This window comes from Pseudopipra pipra, chromosome 5 (genome assembly GCF_036250125.1).
Source record: "Pseudopipra pipra isolate bDixPip1 chromosome 5, bDixPip1.hap1, whole genome shotgun sequence".
In the NCBI taxonomy this organism is placed as follows: Eukaryota; Metazoa; Chordata; class Aves; order Passeriformes; family Pipridae; genus Pseudopipra; species Pseudopipra pipra.
Genome location: NC_087553.1, coordinates 23,062,790 through 23,079,202, shown reverse-complemented (window position 1 = coordinate 23,079,202; position 16,413 = coordinate 23,062,790). Strand labels below are relative to the sequence as shown.

The 16,413-nt window shown below is 45.5% G+C and overlaps 1 protein-coding gene across 28 annotated transcripts in view; it reads left to right on the top strand.

Annotated features, from left to right (window-relative positions):
* The window catches only part of RBFOX2 (RNA binding fox-1 homolog 2), a 173,493-nt gene extending 157,323 nt beyond the window's left edge, over nt 1-16,170 (top strand). For 10 of the 28 annotated variants that reach the window (XM_064654941.1, XM_064654944.1, XM_064654942.1 and 7 more), the window contains 5 exons: nt 5-44; nt 5,051-5,127; nt 7,614-7,702; nt 8,643-8,715; nt 9,819-16,170. In XM_064654941.1, the coding sequence (XP_064511011.1) occupies nt 5-44; nt 5,051-5,127; nt 7,614-7,702; nt 8,643-8,715; nt 9,819-9,873 (334 nt within the window). In that variant the 3' untranslated portion in view covers nt 9,874-16,170. Of the gene's footprint in view, nt 1-4; nt 45-2,296; nt 2,421-2,628; nt 2,672-5,050; nt 5,128-7,613; nt 7,703-8,642; nt 8,716-9,818 lie in introns of those variants that run through there. The other 18 variants (XM_064654947.1, XM_064654960.1, XM_064654946.1 and 15 more) reach the window with 12 other exon arrangements.
* The last annotated feature ends 243 nt before the right edge of the window (nt 16,171-16,413 follow it).

Sequence of the window (16,413 nt, the reverse complement as noted above, 5' to 3'; positions counted from 1 at the left end):
GCAGTGTGGTTTACCAGGACGGATTTTACGGTGCTGACCTCTATGTAAGTACACACACCGGAGCCTTCTCGTCCCCAACCCCTGACAAGCCAGCCTTTTTTTGTTTTGTTTTCTTTTTCTTTTGGTTTGTTTGTTTGGTTTGGTTTGTTTTTTTAAATATCATTTACTTTAATTTTCTTCTTCCTTGTGGATATATATATTTATATATTTAGGAATGCAAGCATGCTTCTCTGTCACTGCGCTTGCCCCTGGGTGCAAGACCTAAGCCTTTGGGTTTCCTGATCATTGCCAGGGTCAGTTCACTGGGTGTCCTGTCCCCCACACGCACACTGATACTAATCAGCCTGAGAGACGACTAGCAAATTAAAATTTCTCTCAACACTTCTCTCATAATTTGAATATAAAAATAACAGGACTGGTTTAGCCTCAGACCTTCCCTTTCCTTCTCCCCCTTCACCCTCCCCTTTCTCTTCCCTCTTGGGGCCCTTTCAGGTTTGATTTGTGCAGCCCACACTAAACTGAGCAAGCTGTATGTTTAAAAATGTTCATGTGCCACTGGGATGTGGAGATTTTCCCTTTGGGGAAGACACTGGGACTGATTAAAAATGGAGACTGAGATGCTAGAGTGAAAACTGACATCTGATTTTGCTAGTAGAAATGGTACCTAAATAGGCTAGATTCTCTCATCTCTTTGGGGAATTGTAGAGTACAAATATGTTGAGATGTTCGGTTACAAGAGTCAGCAGCCTCCTCCTGTCTGGGAATTAGCTGTGATACCATGGGAGACTTTGTCCTGTCATTGTCTTTGTCCTACCCAGTCAGTCTGTATTGCAAATCTCCAGGGCATCTATGTTTACCTAGGTGGGTTGTAGATGGAGGTATTCAAACTGGCCAGTGAGAAAAGTGGGAGGGGGAGAGCTGTTGCAGAGCAGGAATATGCCTTTCAAAGCAAATATGTTCAGGTTCACTACTGCCATTGCAACTTGTGGCCTGCCTAGCTCTAGCGGAGTTTCCTTTTGTGATATTGTAGGTCATAGCTCTTTGGAGCTGGAGAAGTTTTGTACTGGGTAGTGGCACAGTTGTCAGCATGAATTTCACATTCCCATTCCTTTGAAGGTGCTATTCCTGACATTTATAAAGAGGATCCTGGGGTTAGACTCAGGATAATGGATGGAACTAGCTTTTGGATTTTGTTGGCTTATGTAGAGGATCAAGTCTCGTAGAGGTGCTTTTCCCAGCCCAGGTACACCAGTTGGAAGATGTGCTCTCTGAGCATAGAGATACTCGGTGCACTTCTTCATTCTTACATATACTGTTATGTGTGCAGTCCTTTAAAAATTGATCTGCCTAGTCAAGTGTTTCTCTATAAAACTGTGTCAAGGACAACAGAAGATTCTGGGTTTTCCTGCTTCACACCTAAAACACTAGCTTTACCCACCACTGACTTTGCTACAGCAAGTAACCAAGAAAATGAGTGATACTTAGGGCCTCTTCCCTCAGTGTGGCATATAAGAGTCTGCCACATTGAAAGGAAAGACTGGCCAGGGTTACTCCCTGCTTCTTTTGAGAAAGCTCCTTCAGAGCTTCTGTTGCAGGTGGGGAGAGAGACTTAACATGTTTTAAGGACAGAGACTTCAGTAATGAAGAATGCCCGTAACGACTTGGTGCTGCAGTGCACTACCATCATGTAACACAAAAGCAAGCCCCCAAGTCAGGTTAGAACCATTAGGTGGACTTCTGATGACTGCTGTTGGTGGCTATGGTCTCTCTGTCAGAAAGCAGGCTGATAGAAGAGGGAACTCCATCAAGGTAGATGGTGGTGCTTTTTCCTATGTTATTGCTGCTCAAAGCCCTCCAGTGGAGCTCAGGAAAAAGTTATCATAATCCAAACTTGAAATTGCCTTTCCAAACAATTTCTTTGTCACAGGTGGAATGATTGCAGTGTCCCTGTGCCCCACTGATTTGTCGTGCTTTTCACTGCAGTGCTTCCATCTCTCTGGTTGGTGTGATAGACTTGTCCAGATTCTGGAAGGGATGGCAGAGGATACTTCAGTTAGGACTGGGGGGAAGTTAAATTGAGGTTCTCTTAGGACGCCTGAGCCCATAGGGTTGTGTGAAGGAAGGGTAGAAAAAGGAGCTAAGCTGGCAGGGAGTGGTTAGTCATAGGCAAGATGAAAGGGAAGTGTCCCAAGTTTGGGCTGCTTTTTCTGCATATATGCTACGCACCGATTTCTCATTTTCCTCCTCCTCCTTTTCCTCACTCCTTTTTTCTTTCCTGGGGCAACCATCCTGCTAGCCATTTCTTCTATGAAGAAGGCATTCCATCTGTTGTTGGATGCGTCCCACTCTGGCAAGACACCTGAATTGATAAAACAACCTGCCCCAGGATGCAGAGGGCTTCATTTCGGATCATAAGAAAGGTTATCTTTCTTCTACAATGGGGTCAATCTGGGTGGTGGGGGGGAAACCCAAAAAACCCACCCATGCGAAGACCGCTCCTGCCTGTGAAAAGCGTGCTTGCATCCACTGGAAAGAAAAGGCTGGTGAGCCCCGCTGCGGGCTGTTTGTATGATTGTTTCTTTCCACAGCTGTGTTTTTTTGAACTGCTCTTCCTGTGTTCTGTTATAGAATAGTCTTACAGGAACCAATCATTAGCGCTAAAATACCTCAGGTAGGAGTGCCAGTGTGACCTGCCAACCAATCAGATTGTGGATTGCAGTGGAACAAACTGAATTATACTAACCATTCCAGCACCACATTAGAGATGGGAACAGAGGCTTTTTTAGGGCAGCGCAGACTCACGTGTGATCCAAGCCCCCGCTGTAGCAGGGTGGCGTGTGTCCAGATTTCATACTGAGTGGCATTTCATTCAAAATAAAAAAACCCAAACCAAAACAACAAAAACTAAAAAAAACCAACAAAACATAAATTCAGTGGAAGGGTTAACAAGGTCATGCTTGTCCCATTACCATGTTAGAAGCACCTGCTGCAATGGACACCGTTGTCCTGTCACCTCTTTTAATTCATTCATGCTCATTCCTGGTGCACATATGCCACCCTTCTAATACAGAAATACCAGAAGGGGTTCTAGCCCTTTCTGCTTCTTAAATTCTGTTATATGGCAGTTTGGGGGTGGAGAAGACACATTTGAGAGATGACAAATAGAAGATCCTAAAATTGGGCTCGCTGCCTAAACTTGGCAGGTGGTCGAACGTATCTAACTGGTACCATGAGTTACACATTTCTCCAGGGTTATGTGTATGCTTGTGCCTTAGGGGTATTAAGGCTCTTTGAAGTAAAGAGGGCCAGCAACATACTTTGTGTGCCTGTCTAAGGCAGGAAGGGGAAAAAAAAAAAAAAAAGGAGGCTTATACCATAGGATACACTGGCATAGTAAGCTGTAGTGTTGGATTTCCTCCCGCTCTCTTTGGATTGATCACCTAATATGGACCTGAAGAGTGGAAGAGAAGATGGACTTATTTTGAGCTGAATTGCATTGTGCTCATTTATTTACATTAACATGCTCAGTAATTGGAATGCTGCTTTAGTTGGGATTGCAGCTTCCTGCGTATGTTGTTCTTCCATGTTTGTATTATTTCAGAGAATATAAGACAGTACTGAAAAAGCTGTCATCTAACATTAAAGAAGGAATTTTAAAAAAAAAATTGCTTTGTTAATGAGCCAAGGACAGTAACATTGCAGAAGAGTCATTTTAAATTTGGGCTTTTGTGAATACCTGACTAATACAGGCAGTTGAGGTCTGAAGGCCCAAGTGCTACATGGGGAAAGGGTTCAGCATAGTCCCAGCAACACTGGCCAGATAGCCAGAGAAAGAGAACTTTGAATTAATATAAGCAACATCTAGGCTTGTATTCCTCTCTCACATGTACCCCAGACAATCCAAAAGCCTGTATAATCTTGATTTACACAGTCCTTTTGGTTGTTACTGCCCAGTAAAAATGCATAACCCTTCTCATTAGTTCCTGTTCCCTTGTGTAGGCAGTGATTAAACTGTTCCAGTAATGGAAAGGTCTCTGACTTAACATCTTTGCAAGCAGCTCAGACAGACTCATCTCTTTTGAGATGAGGCTGAAGATTTTAAAAAACTGAACCTAGGTGGGCAACCTGTCCCTGTGGAATCAAATAGATTGGAGTGGGAGTTTGCATGGCTGTCCTGGGTTTCAGGCACTCTGTCACTCAGTGGTGTCTTCTATTGCAGTTTGGCTGTGTGGCACTGGAGGAATGTGGTGAAGCTAGCAAGGGCCTTTTTTTTTTAAATATTTATTTAATTGGTAAACGTGATTATTCCTCTTTATTGCAGATGCTCTACTCTGTTATAGTTTATATTTACTGGAGTACCTGAAGTGAGTGGCACCAGAAATCACTAGGGGTTTTAGGACTATGCAACTGAGGTTACAGATGAGCTCTGCATATCAGTTAAAAGTTCTATGTGAACAGGAATAGCAGGAGAAAATATCTGATGCATTGGACAAACTGAGCAGGGCTTTAGATGCATTTATGGAATTATGTAGGTGGGCACTGGGTTATGGAGAACAGGAGCATCAGCTGGATGAGGCAACCTGTACAGTGTCTGCTTTGCTCTGTACAGGTCCCAGAGCTTGGTGAAAGGATTTATGAAATAATGAATAATAGTTGCAATAGTTCCTCCTCTTTCTTTCACCCTGTTTTGGTGTATTTGGACCTGCTGGTCATGCTAAATACATCCCTGTGTCAGAAATCTCCCAGCTGTCCCCACTCATTGCTCCTATGACAGGAATGCACCATGGCCATTATAATCCCCATTTTTGGTTTTATTTGAAGTACACATAAGTAGACTTTGCAGATCGCTTTGAACTGAGCAGGTCTGCCTGTACGTGTGTACCTCTATCCTGAGATTTTTTTGTTTTTTTCCTTTTTTAAATAACCAGTAGCTTCAATTTTGCATCAGTGCATGGTTAAAAAGCAATACACGTCAGCTATTTCTTAACTTCATTTCTCCAATGAATTATTTCTCCTGTTTTTTTTTTTTTTCTTTTTGTTTGTTGTGCAGTTGACTGAAGAAATGTTAACATCCCGCTCTAAATCTCTCAGTGGAGTCTCTGTTCCCTTCTCTGATATAACAGATGGGTTATTGCTTGTTATAATTATTAACATTGTGGTGTGGGACAGGGCTAGGGTGGGAGCCATTTTGGGGGGCGAGGGCGGGAGGCTGCGGGAGTCGTTAAGGTTGGAATGTTAACTCCAGTGGTGACTGACTGTTTCCGTAATAGCAGGTTGTTGTGGCTGCACGCTCTAGTACTTGAGGCTGTGTACTTCACTGAGCTTGTGGTAGAGCCTAGGGCGAACTGCTGTCCCAAGAGAATGCTGGGATGGATAGAACTAGCCAATATGAGTCTGAACGTGGTGACTTTGCTGGTTGTTCTAGCTCCAGATGTCAGCATGCTTAGTTTTTAATTTTGATTAATAAATGTTACGCCATTCCCCCCACACACCTGATTCCAACCCTTCTTTTCTTCTTCTTCTTCTTTTTTTTTGTTTTGTTTTGGTTTGTTTTTGTTTCGTTTTCCTTTATGAGAGACATGAGTTAAAAGATAATTACATGATAAGCCTTTTTGGTTTCAAACTGCATCTTGCTGTCATGTTAAGAGTATGTGCCAGGCACATTTGAAGTGGCTTCTGATCAGAAATGTGACTGGCAAGTGTGGGGCAGGGTGGGAATCAGGGTGCATGCTGAAGTCAGCTGCCCTGCAGAGGGTGGTGCCAGGAGAAAGTGCCTCTTAGCTGTGCCCAAGTAACAGATCAAGGGTTCAGGAAGCTGATAAACCTAAGGGAATAACTCAATAACAGTGATATGAAGTCTTGTTTTAATTTGGTGAGACTGCTGAAGGTTTGGTTTGGATTAAGGCTGCGCCTCATTGCAGTTGCCTTCATCATGTTTTGGAGGTGGAAATAATGGTGCAGTGATACCATGACAAAACCAAGCTAAGGATCCCCAAACCATCAATCCACAATGCAGAGTTTGAAACAGCCAAGTGAGATTAAAAGGGCAAAACTGCAACGTGACACCTCTTCCAGGTCATGTGGCGATGTTTCACAGGTGTAGATATGGGTTACTTTTTCTTCTGTTAACTAGAAAATTGAAGAGGCTGCAGGTCCCTCTCCTCTGGAGTAGGAAAGGGTCTGCAAACATGTTTTCGATAGCATATTAGCCTCCATGGGACTAACGCGGGCCCCACAAAAGCAACCAAAATTAGTTTAAAATCATTACTTCTAATTTAAAAGCTACCTAGCCCCAAACTGAGCACTTCTGAGCAAACACAGTTCTGTGGTAGAGCTGATCTTGTACTCTTAGTTACATATGTGCAAAGGATATATAAGTGGTAGAGGTATGTTGAGCTGATTCTGGAGGTGAAGAGCATAACTCTGCCTTCTGCTCCTTCAAAACCTGAAATGTCATTTGGAAAAAAAAAAAAGAAAAGAAAAGGCCAGAAACAATCTGGAATTTTCTGATTTTTTTTTTTTTAATGGCTCATTGTGTTTCAAGCAAGTCAAAGCCATGGTTCATTTACCATTCCCCCTTCCCCTGTAAGTTAACAAAAATGTGTTCAGAAGTGTCCAGTAAGGAAAGACCTAACCAGGGCTTCAGAGTCCCCTTTGCTTCCTGCTGTGCCACCTTTGCCCCTGGTCTGAAAGGTGGCTGGCCTTGACCCTTCAGTACTGCAGAGTGTGCAGAGCCTGGGCCAAGCCTTGCTCTGCCCCAGGAGCTCCTTGTGGGAGTTCCAGGAGAAGACTCACAGGTCTTTCTCTGAGTCAGGATTCATGTTTTGCCAACACAGCTGTAAGCACATTTTTAGTAACTGCCTCTGCTCAGTGTAAGCCCCTTTGCTACAGTGTGTAGCACGGGCAGAAAAGCAGCAGCAGTACAGACTGCTCTGGAATAATTTCCCTTGACCTATGTCCTTTTCATATGGAGGGGAAGGTAGAACAGTCTGATTGGCTTCCTTGTCAGTTTGCTTGTTGACAGCCCTGAACCCTCTAGGGACTGTCTTCTCTGACCGTCTTTTCCTGACTGCTCTTTTGCTTCTCTGGCTATTGGTACTTTTGCACATGTGGACTAAATTAAATTCTAGTCTTTTGTGTTTTCCAGGCTTAAAAAAAGAGAGGTAAAAAATAATAATAAATAAATGCAGGAATTTCTCTTAATGGTCCCCTTTCTAAAATACACACTTCACAAAAAGTGTCCACCTCTAATTTCTCCAGCTTAAGAGGAAGGGACCATTAAAATTACGTTACATGCAAGATTTCAGGTCCATTCTGGTTTTCAGTTCCTCCACGCCAAAGTGCATTTTCTGCAGGGTTATAACCATGCTTAGTCTTCTTCAGTATATTTTTTCTGCTAAACAGAGTAGTAAAAGAGCCTCCCTGGTCCCTCTAAGGAAAGGAATATTACATGAGTTAATGGGTGATGCTTGCGATAGACAAGACATGGGAGCTGATGCAGTTTGAAATACTTCCTCTCCTTGTGATGTGTGTGACTTTTATTTAATTTTTTTTTTTTATGCTCTGCGTGGGTGGACAGGTATCTGTAAAGTCAGTTCTCTTCTCTCCTGCAGGGTGGATACGCAGCCTACAGATATGCACAGCCTGCTACTGCAACAGCAGCCACGGCCGCTGCAGCCGCTGCAGCAGCTTACAGCGATGGGTATGTAAGGGACAGGTGTCCATGGGGGTTAGCTTGCTGTGCTCAGGGATTCAAGGAGCATCGATCCATTACAGAACTTCTACTTCTTTCCCCCATTTTTTGGTCTTTCTTGCACTCGCATGCGCACACATGCATGGACAACCCAACACGAAAGAGTTGAATGCACGGTTTGTCTCTACTCCCAGACAGTATTGCACTCCGGTGTATGTGAGCTGGCACAAATCCTAGCCTCTTCCCTATCCTTGTGATTCTCTGCACAAAGGAGGCAGTGCGGTTACAGCCTCAGAGTCAGAGATCTGGCTTTCCTTGCTCTGTGACTCTGGGCAGGTTGCTTAATCACTGGGTGCGTTTCTTTCCCCATCCATAAAGTAAAAATGACTCAGCTCATGCAGTGCTCTAGGATGCTGTAACATGCAGCTCTGAATAGATACAAAGGATTGTCATCATCAGAGTGCTTGCCTTAAGATTTTTCATCTCCTGTGCAGTGAGGCCGTGTTTTAATCCTAGCACATGAGAGACCATTAAAGTTTATGCTCTCTTTTCATTATGGAGAATCCCTCACTGCTTTCCCTGTAGCAGCTGTTACCGTGCCAGTAGCGCTAGCGCCAGCAGTCACTCTCCTCCCAAATTGCATCACGTGAGGTAAGGGATATACTAGCTGTCATTTCAAAGGCGATGGCGTCTTCCCTACAGGTCAAGCTCATGGCTTCTACCATATCCCTCCATGCAGGCCGTTCTCTTGCCCATCTCATACCGATGCATGGCAGCATGCCCATTGGTTCTCTTCACAGAGAGGCTGCCTGCGTGCCTGTGTGTGCATGTGTGCATACATGTGTGTGGAAGGGCATGCTGCTGCTTCCATTACCTGTGGTCAGACAGCTATTTCTCTGCCCCTCCCGAGTGACTTTTTTCTTTTTATATCTTTTCTCCCTCTCTTCAGTTATGGCAGGGTGTACACAGCAGATCCTTACCATGCCCTTGCCCCTGCCGCTAGCTACGGAGTTGGCGCTGTGGTAAGTGGGATTTTCTTTCTTGTGCTGTTTCTCATTTCCAGCATGGGGAACAGCTGTTCACTGGGTACAAGGCAATGAAACTTCACCCAGAAAGACTTTGAGGGAGGAGGTCCTTAGCTGCAGTGCTGGGTTCCCAGTTGTTCTGCATTCATATGTGTGTGTGCACTAAGAAAGGAACCAGGTTGTAGGAGGCCAGTTATTACTTGGTCTTGCACATCAGCTAGTACAATAAAAAATGACAATTAAAACTGACCAGAAGTGCCAGGAGCCAGAACACTGCTGGTGAATCAGTAGAACTGTATCAAAGTGATATATAGAGCAAAAATCAGCAATAGTTTGAGATTCAAGATGCCCTTTTGTGCCATTTTCCATTGTAGGAAGCAAGGGAATAAGTTGTTCTTGTGACATCTTGCAGCAAAGCTGCTTCACTTGGTTCCCCCTTCCACTAGTGGAAGGATGCGGTGTCCTGCCTGCCAGCAGTAGTTATGCAAGGGTAGGAATGAGGTATGCTGGCATCAGAGACGAGTGGAGCAGCTTGGTGAAAACACACGCTTGCCCATCTGCTAGCCAGCGCAGTAGCTAAGTTGTTGCAGAGGCTGGAATACAAATGTGTTCAGAAAAAAAGACACCTAAAAATAGATAACTGCAGTGTAGCACCTCTGTTTCAGCCTCAGCTCATCATGTGGATTCTTTTTAGGGTCAGTGAGGGAAAAGCAGGTGATTCTAGGGTACCTGGTCATCATATCACCCTAAGGTGAGGTAAAGAGCATCCTAGAAGTCTTGGTGTCTGCTATCTATCTATAAAGGCAGCCTAAAAATGTAGCTTGAGATTAGGACTCGTGAATCCCTTCTCTGGTACTGAGCTCCCTTCCACTAAGACTTGCCAAACTTCACCTCCAGCTTGGCTGGCCATGAGCATGTTCTCCTGAGCCACGTCTTTGGATTTGCAGACAGAGTTCTCTCTTGCTTCTTAGAGGTGCTGATGGTGGTGGGCCAGTGCCAGGACAGGTCCATTGGTCCTTCCAAAAGCATTTGGGTGCTGTCCTAGGTATCACTTCACAGTTCTCCTAACAGCCTTTTCTTCTCCCGTTTCATTTCTACAGGCGAGTTTATACCGAGGTGGCTACAGCCGATTTGCCCCTTACTGAAGTGACGTGAGCCCCCTGCAAGTGGGACAGCCCCCCAAGTCATGAGGCCTGGCTATTGCAATATTTACTAGTAGAGGAACTCTATAGCAAGTTGAGGAGGAAAAACAAAAAAACAAAAGAGAAAATACTTTTTTATACCTCACTATGTTCTTTGAATATGTATTTTTTTTCCTTTAAATTTCTGCCTTTAATTCTTTTGTTCCAAAGATTGTGCTTTTTTTTTTTGTTTTGTGTTTTTTTTTTTCTTTTTTTCTTTTTTTTTTTTTAAACTGTGGTAAAAATAATGCATTTCCGTGTCTGTATGTTGGTGCATAGCTTATCCTACCAATCACGGAAAAGGCAATTAGTGATAAGGAAAGCGGTTAGAAACTGATATCATGCAATTAATCAGGAACACGCAGACAGAGTTACTTCCCTGGTCTGGTGCTTGGTGCCTGTGAGACAGAAGGACGTGAGGGAGAAGTCTCCACCTGCCGTGTTTCTGGTCTGCAGAAGGAAGCACTCTTTGGCTGCGGCTGGGACCTAAATGCTGGTGGGAAATAGTCATTTACATTTGGAAATGGGGGAAATGCAGAGACTTTCCTCGTTCCTGCCATCATCTGACGTGCACAGGTTTGGGACAGCTTCAGCAGTGTCAGAATTTTAGACTTCACAAGAGAAGAGTCCCTCAACCTGCTCTAAGACTTCTGCTGTTATCTGCTGTATAGGGGACAAGACTTTGGAAGAAGTTTTTGATGAGGATGACCTTTCCCCCACACACAGAACTTTTACTAGCTGATCATTGTCCATTGCTGGTGGCTATAATTATCTTAGTTTTCATTCCTCCTTTTCAAGATCTTTCTCCCTTGCTGTCCCGTTCCTCGAGAAGTGGCAGATGCAGTGCAGGATCAGGCAGAGTACCTCTGCTGCAGACAGCAAGTGGTTAAACTTGCAGAGGTGAAGCACGTGCAGCCTTGCAGAGGAAGAAATTTAGCAGAAGAGTCGAGCATGGCAGATGCTCTGAGGCCCAGCGTGCAAGGTCTCTGCTCCTGTTCATCCTGAGCTACTTAGGTGCTTCTGCAAGTAATCTATTTCAAACAACATGAGTAAGGTAAAAACAGTCATGTATAAGCTACTTGAGGTGAGGGACAAGCATGTGGGTTTGTGTGGGGGAAGAGGATCTTTTATATCTAAATGTGATCCTGAAGTGGTTTTGTTTCTGGCAGAAGCAGTTTGTGCAAGCTCTGAGTTCATAGGAACTTCCTACCACAAGCTATGTCAGGCCCTTACATAGCTGCATTGGAGCCCCTGGGTTTGTTTTGCCCAGCCTCTCGTAGAAAGTTGTGCACCTGGTCTGCTGAGTCCATATAGACACTACATATTAGAAGAAGCTTAGAGACTATTTAGCAGAAGGCTCCACAACTCCCAAGACCATCTCCCTTCTGCTCCCACATACATCAAATTCGCTGTGTTTCAAAGATAGCACATTTAGATGACAGAGCTGTGGTGTGATGGGGAGTTGCTGCTCTCCAGACCTCCCTGCTCAGCTGCTGGCTCTTGGAGTGCTCCCGGTAACCCCAGTGGTTAGAGGCAGGGCTCACCACCTGGTAGAGAGGTGCATAACCCTAATTTTATTAGGCTGCCTCGACTCCATCAGTTGGTGCTGGGGTGAGCCACTGCCCCCAGAAGGGCGGCTTGGAGTATGGGTTTGTTGGTGAAGCCTTTCCAACTCCTGTTGTACACGTGCTTCTCCATCCACCACTGATACAGAATAGGAAACTTCCTGCATTTAACACTAAGCAACGTCACCAAGTGGAGGTTCCGAACGCTCCTGGGGAGGTGTCCTGGCCCAGCCACACGCAACCACACATGTTTTTAGCTCTTCCTCAGTGACACATGGAGCCTCTCTGTGCACAGCACCTCTAATGGGAAGAATGGGGAAGCCATTAGTTAAGCTAGAGATGCTGAAGCAATTGATTCTATGGAGGAATAGACAGATAAAGAGGACACCAAACTGCCAGCCTGTTGGCCACTTTTTTTTCTGGTTTTATTGTTGTTTTTTTTTACTTTTTTTTCCCCCAAGCCAAAGTTTGGTTTGTTGCTGTTATGACAATTTTTTTGTTGTTTGTATATAAATATTTTAGCTTGAAAATGGGGAGGGGGGGGAACAGGGTGTTGGGGCTTTCACAAAATCTAGGAAATGAGAGGGACTCGGAGTGTTTGGGGGCTTTTACTGCCTGAGTTGGGGTAGAAGAGGGAGGACTTGTGGTACAAATAGTTATTTTCAAGGGGAGCCATTTCTACTGAAGGGTAGCCGGGGTACTTGAGGAGCTGGGATGCAGCAAAAGCCTCTACTGGACTTGTTCTACCGCTGTAAATGGAGGGCCTGAGTGAGGCCATCCCTTCCCATGCCCCCAGGCAGTTCCTCAGGCAGCAGGTCTGCAGGCTGTGGGCAGAGGAGCGCAGCTTGCAGAGCACCCCTGGGGGCGCTGCCCCCCTCCCCACTGCCCCTCTCCTGCGTTCAGTTCAGCTGGTTCTGACTGCGGCTCCTGAAAAGCTGGGTTCTCCCTCCCTGAGTGCCCTCCCCTGCCCCGGCAGTGCTGCCTGCAATCCCCGCCTGCCACTTGGCCTCTCTGGAAGTAGGGAGGCCAGCCCCATTTCTGCCTCCGAGCAGAGTCTATGCATGGCAGCTTCAGCCCGCCCGAGTATATTTTAGGAATGTGAGGGGGTTAGTGCAGAAGCACCCAACCTTTGTGGGGCTGTGGTCCCCTGATCTCCGAGTAATACCTGCTCTAAGACCATCCAGCCTGATTCCTCTTGTACCTGAGCCTGGTCTGCTCTGGTCACTCCCTGCCAGGATCCTCTGGTGTGTTAACCAGCCAGTGTCTCCATGACTCCATAGTTAGTGCTGCCAGATCCCTGCTAAGGGAGCTTGCTGATAGCCCAGCTTCCTGCTCTCAGCAGTGAGCTGCAGAGGGGACACTGGGACACTTGCATGGCTGGGGGCCAGAAGTAGCTCACTGGTTCTAGGTGTCCGGAGCACCGGACCTCCCAAAAACTTGCATGCCAGCTGGAATTTTGCAGCAAGGTTTCTCGAAGGAGTGTTGTGCCATGACAGGAGAGCTCTTCAGCCTTTCTTCCCTGTTGGCGAACAACAGCTCTGTTTTCGCTCTGATGTGTTATAAACTGGCTAGAGATGCTTTCAGAGTAGCCAAGCTGTGGCTATATCCATCTTCTGAAGAAGTGAGGACAAAGCCTATATCTCCCTATGCAAAATGAATTACGTTTAATAAATTAAACTGGGCCCTGGCTTATTTGAATGATGGCAGCTAGTGCTTGCCCCTGTGATGGGTCTGCAATCACAGGTCCCTTGCAAAGCAGGGTTTGGCTTTCTGAGGGAAACCACACAGGCAGCATGGCAAATAGCTTGCTGTTTGTCACCTTCTAGTCTGGTGGCATCTGGGATTCCTCTTGATGCAGAATAAAAATGTTTCTTTAAGTGTAGCTGTTTGTACTGTCTTGCAATAGGTCTGGCCAGCACATGATGATATACTGATAAAATTTTGGTTTGAAGAGTTGATTTATTTAATGTGCTGGTCTGTATTTCATTGTGGGTACAGTTGTGCTGGTACAAAGATGACTTCTACTAGTATAGCATATTCTCAACTGGGAATAAGTTGTATTGGTGCCCAGCACATTAGCAAACTGTTATCCCTGTCCCCACGTTTGGGAGGCTGCTCTGTTGTAGGTGGGTTAGCTTTTCTAAGAAAAGCCATGACAGGACCTGGAGGCAATGGGGAGCTCAGTATGAGCCTGCTATAGCCAGCTTTTCCCAGGTTAAGCAGTTATGTGGATCTTGTGTCATGAGTTCAGATAGACAAAGCCATGTTTAAAGATAGCTGTGGCTTGGCTGTTTCAGTGCCTGAGAGGGAGCAGACTTGCCCAGCAAGAAAGAGTGACAGCTCTGGAGTCTGAGACCTGTGTTTTGGGCAGGGCTCTGTCAGTGATCCTCAAGGGCCACCGTGGAGCAGTTGTGTTGCTACGTTAGACTTCGCTTCCCCGTCCCTAAAGTGAAGTTGAAGTTTACCCCCTGTTCTTACCTGTTTTGAGACATCTGTGGATGTGAAGTGCACAGCAAGAGCTGAGGAGGTTTTTCTGAATAGCTGGCTCAAGTGCTAGTTGTGGAATGGTTAATGAAGCCATTTCCCTGCCTGAAAAGAGACACTGGCTGCTGGACTTTCAATTCCAGCACCCAGAGCTCCATCAGCGGGAAATACAAAGCAGAGCCTCCCAGTTCTACCCATGTTTTTCCCTAGCCCATCCCTATCTGTATCTTCCTATCCTGGCTGTGAAGATGGAGGCAAGTGGAGAACAGGTTTGGGGAGCACTTAGGAATTTAATAAAGGGAAACTCAAACAACAGCTCTGGGGAGCGCTTTTGCTGAGTCTAGCTCCAAAGGGAAAGCGCACAGGCAGCATGGCAGAAGACCTGCTGCCTGTGACCCTCCAGCCTGGCAGGGTGGGGGAATGCTGTCCTTGGTGCAGAGGGGTGATTTTTAAAGTGTTTTACCTGTTTGCACTGTTTTAAAATAGGAGGGGGGGGAAAACCAACATAGTGAACAAGAAAAACATCCAATGTAAACTTCTTTGTGTTTTTATTTTTGACATGCTCTTGGATAATGTCAAACATTTTGTAGTATACACCAGTGAGACTTGATTCTTTGTTGCATAAAACACTATTTTTTGTGATGTTAATGTCTGAAAAGCCCGTTCCCTCCACCCCCACCTTACTGATTGCCCTCTCCGCCCTGCAACCCCAGTAAACTTCTCTTCCACAATGAAAACTCCAGTCAACAAGGCAAGCAGGAGTCTGATAGCAAGAGCATGAAATGGGGCCCTTTACAAGTAGGCTCTGGGGTTTATCCCTGGTATGCTTCGCTCTAGCCAGGAGTTGTCAGGATAGCCCCTGTCCCTCTGCAGTGCCTGCATCGATGGCAGCCTAAATGGGTCTTGGGATGTCCAAGTCCCATCTCTGTTGCCACTGCTGACCCTGGAAGGCAACTTCTTGCCAGCGGCTGCCAGTGCTGCCAGTGGTTGTCCTCTCCAGGTATCGGGCTGCAGCTGGTCCAGGCTTGTGCAGGAGACAAGCTTCCCATGCTGCCTCTCAGCTCATGGTAGAGCAAGAACACATCAGCCAAAAATCTTGCCTGATTTCACCAGGAGATCGCTGGTGTCTAAAGCCGTCCACCCAGATACTCATTTGGCTGGCAGTCAGCAAAATGCTGGTTAATCTTGGGAATGCTTTTTTATTCTTTTTTGTTGTTATTCCGAAGTGGGTCAAGAAATCTCTTACCAGATTCCCAGTTCTCTGCTGGTGGAGGGGCTTGTTGATTCCCCACAGAGTAAATTAGAGAAATCAGGCCTCCCGCGTTAGCAGTCTCAGTTCTGGTCATGTTTTTCTATTTTTTCTGTTCACAGTATTTTGTGTGTGCTGCGTGTGTTGTAGTTTTGGCAGCTCAGTTTGGCTGCATTATCAAGTGACGAAATCATCCTCTTTTACCCCAGGGGATATGATTTGGTTTCGGTTGTTTGTTGTTTTTTTTTTTTTTTTTTTTTTTTATGGGGTTTTTTTTTGTTTGTTTGTTTGTTTTTTGAATTATTTTTTTAATATGATAAATCCTGCTTGTAAATAGCTGGAGCTAAAACCTGGGGCTGATAGCAAATGAGAACCAGGGCTATAGAGTGATACGGAGCTGGTGGAGTATTTTACTGACCTCACAGGCTGATCTACTTGAGACTTGCAGATTTTCAGTGCAAGGCTGAGACGCCGCAGCACCTCCAATGGCAGCGACAGACTTGCCCCTTCTTGCAGTCTCCCCAGCACCTCCCATTGCCAGGTACCGCCGGGGAACAGGACGTGTCCCAGGTGGGATGCGTTCCCTTCCCCTGGATCATTTCCTAGGACGCCCAAGCCGCTTGCCCAGGGTCCCATTTCCCTGCTGACTCTGGAGAAGCAGTATCTGCATCCCAGGGCTTCGTGACAGCCTCTAACTTCCCGCCCTCCCTCGTTAAGTATCATATTGTATAGTAGCTTTCAGACCATACAGTATTCATTGGGTTATTCCTATTATTATCAAGTAGCTGGAATTGTGAAGGTTGGAGTAGTTAGATCTTTAGCTTTTATTCCTTTTTTTTGTATTACTATCCATGTGTATAAATTATTGATCATGTTGCTGGCTTTTATAAACTCTAAGCAAGGGGGGAAACCCTTCCTAACCCTTTGCAAATGGTAATGAAGCACTGTTTTTAAATAAAAGAGAGAAACACCAGTCTACTGGCTCCCATGTGTTGTCTGTTTTTCAGTGCATCTGGATGAGTTTTGCTGGTGCATCTCCCTGACAGGTAAAATGCAAAGAAGGGAAGCTGGTGTGAAGAATGAGCTGGGAGATTGGATCTTCTTAACAGTGATAAAGGGCAAAACCTTGGCAAGTCATGCTGGCAAAATCCCAGCCCCATCTGTTTGTACACTGAGCTCTCTGAAAATCCACATTCTTTCCCATTGCTGCTTATTA